The following is an 8,751-nucleotide window of genomic DNA, read 5'->3' as shown; positions in this document are numbered from 1 at the left end:
AGCTTCAGGGCTTCCAGAAGCACCATGAAAAGTAAAGGATGGCCCCTGCTCTGCCCCTCCAGTTTTTGGGCAGCTACCTGCCACGGCAGAGTCTGCCTTGCTCCGCTGATTATTCCGTACTTTTATACCAAACTGACACACAGGGAGTAGCACCTGATCTGTTTTGCTCAGACAGAGCTAGTGGGAGTGTAAGGCACTTCAGGCAGTGGTATTCCCCTTTCCTCTGGGAAACACAACTACTTAAAGACAAAAATGAAGTAACAATAAAAGTCTAATAGAGTCGACTCCAACAGTGTAGTAGAGGCTTTTCCCTCCCCTGGAAACTGCTTGAATCATGTCAGTAACCCAGTGCAGCCATAGGTTAGAGCAGCCCAGGCCACCTGTTGTGACCACCACGGAGCAGAACAAAGCCTTCCACCCTACTCACCACAACTGCAACCCCAGCAGCCTGCGCCGCCAACGCTTCTGCCACTCGGTGAAAAGCCACAGGTTGTTCAGAGCTGCGTGCAGGTAAAAGGTGGTTCGTAAAAGCCGTTCTAGTTCTCCTGGTCTTTATAAACACAAAGATGGGATATACAGCAGTAAATACAAACATAAAGACTTTATTGAATGCTGCTCAATTCCCCAAAGATCTTTCATTACAAAAGTTTTCCACACAACTGCGGTTTAAGAGATTGGAATGGTACTCTGATAAAAGATGTGAAAAATACTTGATCAAGTAAACAGACAAGACTTCTATTGCCAACTTTCCACCTTTAAGGAACAGACTGCATTTTCTTTAAATAAAACAAGGAACTATTTATTGACATCCTTCCCTCCTTCCTAAAAAAAAAAAAAAAAAAGAGAAGATATTCCCAATTTTGGTCTCATTTTTCAGTCCATGAGATGCTAAAACTAATGCAGAAATATCCAAGATCTCTCAGAGACCTGCACTACCCTGCAGGGAGTCCTTGGGCTGGCGAGGAGCATCATTGATGGGCTCTCTAGAAGAAGCTCCATCCTCAGCTGCAGCAGGAGGAAGTCTCTCAGCAGCCCAGGACCAAGAGGCAGCAGGAACAGGGCGGAGGCCCTCGCCAAGTGGTCGGCCAGACACATGGACCACCCCCGCCTGCTCAAGCTGGCTTCTCTCCTTCCTTTGCCTCGTTCTAACAGGAGCGTCCTGTAAATCTACATCTGAACCCAATCAGGAATCCAAGGACAGCACCACATCCAGGTTCCTTCCAATGCTGTAAGGGGCACATAGCAAGTATCTCAAGTTACTGGTAACGTACCTTGGTTTTATTTGATGAAAATACAGCACAACTAGAAGCCTTTTCTATCATCTTAACCAAAGTATGCAGCGATGTGAAAAGCACATATAAAACAAGGAAAAAATGTACATAGCAAACTATACCACCTATGTGCAACACAATCAAAAATTCAAGTCATAATTCTCACCACTCCCGTAATAATTTCACTCATTAAGGATGATAATTCAGTTCTATGAAACGTTGGAAGTGACAGTATATCAATAATTAGACAAATTTACAATATGCTGTGGTAATGACATCACTTAACTGCTGTACTTAAATTCAAATCTTTACATTTGCCAGAGAAAAAATTGGCTGTTTCTATTATACTGATGAGGTTTTTTTTGCAAATCCTTATATATTTCAAAAGGGTACAAAAAAGTACGTCTGCCGAGTAGAGGTGGTCATTTCTTTTTATTTGGCACTTGTATTGTGTGCATTTAGCACATTGTGGGTGCTGTTCTGCTTTTCTGCCATAGCCTTCTTAAGCTGTAGCTCCTCTAGCTTTCTCCACAACTCTTCACGTTCCAATTCTTTCTTTTTCTCTCTGTAGAAAGAGTGAAGTATCAATTTCAGATGTGTTTTAAGTGCGTGGAGACGCAGTTACTTAATAACTGTGATTTACATCTAGCAATTTCTCTTCTAAGATTTTCTCCAAAGCTATTTTTAGAGTCAATTACAGTTTCCTCTATTAAAAAGCAAGTGTACAAATTGGTAACAGTTAGTGGCAAAACTGTAACTTTGCTCCGACAAACGCAGACAATCGCCGTAGCGTGGCGTTGCACGGATGACTGCAATTGTAAGGAGGTTCTTTATCATGTGCAAACGAAGTAAGGGACTAAGTAAGTGTCTTTGGGAGAGAAAAGCCCAACTACTGAAAGGAGACGGAGCAGGTGGTCTCAGCTGGCCTAGGATCCTCTATGCCCTGCCTCCTGTACGCCAACAGCACTGCTTAGCAGGTCAGTGGGAGAAGAGCGGGGTTTTAGCTGGGCTATGGCGTGTTCTCCAGCTCAGCGTTCTTCGGGCAGCACCCCTGGAGCAGCAGAGCCGGCACCAGGCGGCCCCTCGCAGCAGCAGCTGAGCCCCTCTTCCCACCCAGGAGAGCCGTGCTCCCTGCCGGGGCAGGAGGGGAGCTGGGGCCCTCCTGCCGCCGCCCCCCTGGGCTTCGGCTCCCGCCACGCCACCTACCTGCGCTGCGTGGTGCTTCGCCCCAGCGGCACCACACAGCACATACCGGTGAGCGGATCCACTACAGAACCCCACAGCCACCACAGTTCAGTGTTGTTTCTGTTCAGCTGGCACATTTTATATACGTATTCATCAGCGTGCATTTGAGAGAAGATCGGTACCTTTGCCTTTCTGCTTTATATGAGCTGGTAAGTTCATCGAAAAGCTTGCCATTCATTTCCATCAGGGTTTTCAGCACATTGTAGACCAGTGCCACAATAGTTCTAGGAACACAGAAGGAACACAACCCTTAGAATTACTCAACACAAAGTCACCTTCACTAAACAAGCATTCTATTGCTTGTTTGGACTCTGAGCTTCTTTAAGATACTACTGTCAGGTCAGTGAGTTTCTGAAACAAAATCCTTTACTAATTTCCTCTGTAAATTAACAACATGCATATTTAAATGTTTTTTGAAATGGCTATTTAACCTTAAAATCTTGACTCTTGTAATTGCACAGGATGTAATTATTACGTGGCCATACTATAAAGCCATTTGATTACGTTAACGTTTCACAAACCAGGTTTTAATAACAATTTTGTACTATTTGAGTAATGAAATAAGAGAGTCTAGAAAACCAAAACTTCTGGCTAATAGCTTCAAGACTGAGCAAAAGAATGCAGCAGAGGAACCACAGGCACATGGTTTAGTACAGTTACTAAAAGCTCCACCAGCAGCGTTTATGGGCAGCAGCAGATAGTTTTCAGCCCCATGACAGAACTGAACTGGGAGCACCAGATAATGGTACCTTAGCTTCTCTGAGAAACTCAACAGCTTGAGTAGTACTGGCTGTGCCTTACGTGGCTGGCTGTATTTCCCCATTAGGTACTACTCTTCTTTTTGTGAAAGCATTCGTATTTCAATAGATTATCTTAAATACCGTGGTGTTTATCTCCTGTAAACCCACTCCTAATTGTACAAAGAAATGCAAAAATAGCAATAAAACTAAACGTTAACAAGGTGCCTATCAATAACCTCATCACTAATCAAAGTAGGTAAACGGTCTTCCCCATCTCTCCCCTGTCTAGCAGTTCACACAGCGGTATTGACCGTGAGGCTGTAGAGCAGGGGTGCCGTGCAGTCTTGTGGTCTTGAACAATGAGCAAAAGAAAAATCTACGGAAGTGACAAAAGGGCCAGGTTTGCCTTTTCGGTACGCTCTGCCCGCTGGGGCACTGGGAAATCTCCCAGCTGTTCGGCAGAGGCCCCGTGCGCATTCAAAACTCACAGTACACGTAGCCTGTCTACGCACCTTTTTTTTTTTTGACACTGGCTTTCATGTGGTTTGAAGACAACTGCTTATTCGGGGTTTTGGTCTTCTGAGAGGAAAAGCCTGACTTAGTGAGTAGTTAAGTCCATATCGGACAGGTAGATGGATGTAAGTGCATTTCTCTGCCCTCCAAAACAGATTAAAACCAAAGGGTTAGACTTCCTTCCCCAAACTTTCTCGTCCTCAAGGTGTACAGTTATCCTGTGTCTTTCACTTCCTTCATAAAGAGCAGCTTCTGCCCGCAGCGAGGGAAACAGAAGTGTCCTTCAGATTTGCTGAGGTCCCAAGTACTATTAATGCTCCAAGAACTTGTTCTCAAAAACTTATATTCAGTCTCAGCTGATACGTTTGCGACTAGACACACCACCTCAATAAATTCAGAATAATTTCAGAGCCCCCAAGGGCTTAGGACAGTTGGTTTACTTCAAAGTTGCGGGAGGCTCCTGCCCAGCCCGGCTTTTGCCTGTACAAGCTTTACGTTCTGCAGACTGACTTGCACCTCAATTCAGGGGGCTGGAACACAAGCAGACTTTGCTTTTTATTTTATTTTACTATTGCTCTTCTCTGAATGTATCTTTTCCCCTTACCTCACTGGGCAGCAATAACTACTTGTGGAGACACTGACAGAATTTAGTTCATCTAGAGTTGTAAAGGACAGCAAAGCATAACCATAGCAGAAGCATCCCTTGGAAATTGTTTTCATCCAAGTAGTATTAATTTGCATTTTTAACTAACACATAAGATCAAATTACAGCATGAAGACCATCATGCAACTTCCTCATCCTTTTTCAGTAAATTCCAGGTCTCCATCATAACAATGCAGAACACTGAAAGCATGACATAGCTGAAAGCGACATCTGTTTTAGCACCCGTGATCTCATTGATTTCATCTGATTTAAGTAAAAATAAGTCACATTTACAAGCTTATGATCCAAACCTGAAACAGTGGACAATTTATTTATGGTACTATAGATGAAGTTAAACATTACATACGGATTCCAGTGTTCTTTGGAGATCTTGTATAAACTGCCAAACATAATTGGTAGAATTTTATCAATGTTCTCCTCAATCAGGCTAAGAATATATTCATTATTCCAGAAGTACAAAGCTCTTTCTGCAACCTAGAACACAAAGTTTAGGGGTCAACAGCCACAGTACAAACTACTACCAGCTGGGGTTTGGTTTGGTTTTTTGGTGGGTTTTTTTTTTTTTTAATACACTTTTTTTTTTACCTGAAAATGTGAACTTGACACACACTTGGATATTTGCTTAAATAAAGGCTCTTCTATTTTTTTGAATTGTGTCGGTTCTATTACATCTAAGATTTCTTCAATTTCACCTAGAAACATTACCTGTTTATATAAAAGAAATATATCAAGAAGTATGAGAACTTTTTGTATCACCATTGTAAACAGACACAAGCAAAATACAGCTTGTACATTAGTCATGAATCCTGCAAAGAACAATGTAAGTAATTACAATGCCTCAGACATCTACAGGGTTTTTGCAGCCTCAAAGCAGCCAGTCATCAGTTTCAGCTGCCAGGTTACAGCTCTCATCTCGGATTTCTTCTTGTTTGTAATTGCTGTAAACACTTCACAGAACTGCTTCTGCACAATATGGGGTTTTTTACAGTTAAAAACGCTAGAGCATTTTATTTCTTCAGCAATGGCTGCAGAGAGGACCATTGTCCAAGATCTCCAAAGTAGCTTTTGAAGTGATAAATAGTTAATTCTTGTTCTGAATTACAACCAGCAGAACACTAGGTAGGTGCCACAGAAAAATTTAAAACCACTCACACAAACAGGGACAACACTGTCAAGGGACCCCACTTTTAACGGGCAGTCAGGGGGGTGGGATCTGGTGGCATAAATCAAACTCCTGATTTTTAAACTCATTTGAACTACATAGAAGAAACAAACAAAAAAAAATCCCAAGGCCACTTAAAGTTATTTTTATACTATGCAAAAAGAATGTATGTACGCTTTACCAGACGCTTACTCGGTACGTCAAATGCCAAGTCTGTGTCCCATTGCAGACGACTACCTCCAACCTGCTCTGTATCTACTAAAATACTTCTTGCCTCAGGAAATTGTTTCTCTATACAATACCTTAATCAGAATGCAACTTTTCATACAGTTTTAACATAGGGACACCACGGCAAGAACAGTCACATGAAGCAACTGCGTTGAGTTGCATGACAAGATGAGAGCTTGAAGAACCTCCCGAAAGGCGCAGCAGAGGTAAGGCACGTGGACCTGGCACCACCTTTTACATCACAGCAGACACCAGAAGCAAGAGACAAAAACCAACCTCTTTCTGACTGCAAGTTTTGGGCCAAAATTTGAGCAGTCCTCTGATTACCTGTATTAAAAATACAAACAGGTTAAAGCAGAACAAGTTTCTGTTACATATTTGATAAGATTAAAAAAAAAACAGTACTAGTTTGCTTTTCCTTATCCAGAGGTTCAATGAAAACTGAATACAGCTAAATGTAGTTCCACTGAAAATAAATACTTTGCTGTCTCATTTAAATATTTATCTTGTTTAGGTTATCGAAATAAATTTAGACCCTTATCACTTCAGAAGTCTTTGATTATCCGCTCACACCCCAGTACATACGTTAGTTGATAGGATGCCAATAAGATCAAAACACCACAAAATGAAGTTGACTCCCCTGTAGCTAGGCTGCCCAGAATATTTTTTGTCTTCTACTCGTCCATACTTTGGGAAGCACCTCTCCGGGCATCCAGGTTTGAAGCCCAAGAGCAGGTGGTATACACTGACTGCACAAACAGGGCCATACAGAGGAGCCATGGCCCCACCACTTCCTTTTTCCTTCTAGAATTTGACATGTTAAAGACTAGAAACTAAAACCAAAAAGATGTGAACTTATAGAGAAAAATATATTCCAGTATCTACATTGGAAACTATCGTACACAAGACTGGGAAAAACTCTTCAGGAAACTTAATGAGCAAGTAGGGCCCCCAGGAGGAAGGGGGGCGAACACACAACAAGCACAGGCTGGAGGCCTGTTTCCTGGAAACAAACATCAGAGTTGGCATCTAGATTATAAAATTAATGGTGGTTTAAAAAAAAAGCTGTAACTGTATCTTTCAGAAGCAGAAACATTCTCAGAGCCCTATAAACTTTCATTCTGAGGAAAGGAGCTCTATTTTTATGATAGAACAGCACCTATTTGATCGTATCCAACTGTAAAACTTACTCCACTATTGGAATACATTCCCTATTTGGTTTTTGCCATGTTGATTTTTTTTTTTCCCCAGCTTCCCAGCTGTCTGTTTTATTCCCAACTATGTATATTATCGGAAGTGACTTTCCAGAGGAAAAAAATGAGTATGATTTTAAGTGCCCACAAGTCTTTATCCTAGGATACCCACATACCCTGCTACTGCAAAACTGAATGTCGCTTCAAATGACACTAAGCAAACGCAGAAAGCTCAGGCAGCTGGTAAAGTCCTGTGCTCAAATCCACAAAAAACAAAGTTACAAGGAAAGCACAGGTGCCTTACAGAGCCTTGACCACGCAGTTCTGCTCGGCTGCCTGGAAGGGGCAGACAACCGAAATACTAATGCCAGCATCTGCCACCGGATGAAGGCGCAGGAGGCCCGGGCCAGCCCACACAGGTGACAACTCTGCTGCCTGGCCCACCGAGGCAGAGCTCCCTCCCCAAACTGCTCAGCTCGTACTGACCTGGCCTCCCTGCTCCTCCACGGACAGAGCAGGAGAGCTGGGGCAGCCGGCAAGGTGAGGGGCAGGAGAAATTTTGAGCTCCCCCATTTCACTGCAGTTACCTGGCCTGGCAATCCTCTGCCCACTCCCCTCTCCACTCTCAAGTCAGACTTGCATTAATTAATTACATTTGATTTCTCTAGATTCATAACCTAAAACAGTCTACGTAAATACACTTTAAATCTAGGGCCACTTTCTGTTAATTAGCTCATAACTGAATGACTCAGTTTTATACTACTGAGATTTTGTATTTTTAAAGAACAAATCCGAATGGTGACAGGTATAACAGCTCATTCTGCCAACACCTTCCCTTTCCCCAGAACAAGCAAGCCAAAAAATTTCAGACAACCACATTTGCGGGGAAAAAACCAAAAAACAAAAAACAAAAACCAGCTGTGAGAACCTACCATACACCCCTAACTGGAACATGAATTTACTGGTCTTAAAAACATAAAATTCAGTTAGCTGGAAGAGTCCAGTTTCGAGCATTTGTTACTTTAAGAGTGTTACATATACTTCACTACAGAGACTCATACTCTCAACTTGACAGAGAAATAACATGTTCCAAGTATAACAGCGCAGACCTCAACAAGATATCTACTCCTTGCTCCTCAGAGAGCATATCAGTTTCCAGCTTGACCACGCTTTCACAATAAAAAGCTGATACATGCACATTTATCTTCAAAGATTTTATTCAAAGAAATATTTAACACGAATGAGATCTGAAATCTTGCTGCTCTTACTACACAAAACTCAAGGTTAATATTCTTCCCTAAGCTACGAAGTTCCCATAAAGTGCCTTATGACAGTAGGCACCTGCTAGAAAACTTATCTTACATTCAAGGAGTGCATGTTTAGCCCAATTTCTTCAATGTAAAGGCCATTGCACTTAGCAGGGTTAGGTAACAAACTCTTCTTGTCAGCCCTGCAAACATCAGGACTGACCTAAGGCAGGCTACCATAGTTACAAGAGCTCAGATTGAATGTCCTCTAAATTGACCCTGAGTGACAATTCCTGCCAGAAAAATAACAGTAAGGTATTCGTGAAGACAGCCTTCTGATGGAGTTCTTAAAATATTACTTGACCTAAAGCCAAAAAAAATTTCAAATGCTATCTCATCAGTTGCCCCAAATTTTAACATTTACTTTTCAAGCATTTCAGAAAGTTTCTTAAAGCTTCACTTCTTACCTTTTTAACTTTTACTCCTTT

The 8,751-nt window shown here is 42.0% G+C and overlaps 1 protein-coding gene across 1 annotated transcript in view; it reads right to left on the bottom strand.

Moving 5' to 3' along the window:
* Positions 1-1,263: 1,263 nt before the first annotated feature.
* The window catches only part of PPP2R5A (protein phosphatase 2 regulatory subunit B'alpha), a 46,817-nt gene continuing 39,329 nt past the window's right edge, over positions 1,264-8,751 (bottom strand). Inside the window, exons 9-13 of the mRNA XM_086461873.1 lie at positions 6,100-6,150; positions 5,019-5,138; positions 4,780-4,907; positions 2,639-2,740; positions 1,264-1,836 (exon numbers count right to left, since the gene is read on the bottom strand). Of these exons, the coding sequence (XP_086317999.1) occupies positions 1,704-1,836; positions 2,639-2,740; positions 4,780-4,907; positions 5,019-5,138; positions 6,100-6,150 (534 nt within the window). The 3' untranslated portion in view covers positions 1,264-1,703. The remainder of the gene's footprint in view (positions 1,837-2,638; positions 2,741-4,779; positions 4,908-5,018; positions 5,139-6,099; positions 6,151-8,751) is intronic.

This window comes from Leptosomus discolor, chromosome 2 (genome assembly GCF_034619465.1).
Source record: "Leptosomus discolor isolate bLepDis1 chromosome 2, bLepDis1.hap2, whole genome shotgun sequence".
NCBI classification, from domain to species: Eukaryota; Metazoa; Chordata; class Aves; order Leptosomiformes; family Leptosomidae; genus Leptosomus; species Leptosomus discolor.
Note: the sequence above shows the minus strand (reverse complement) of the source record. Positions and strands in the feature narration are given on the sequence as shown.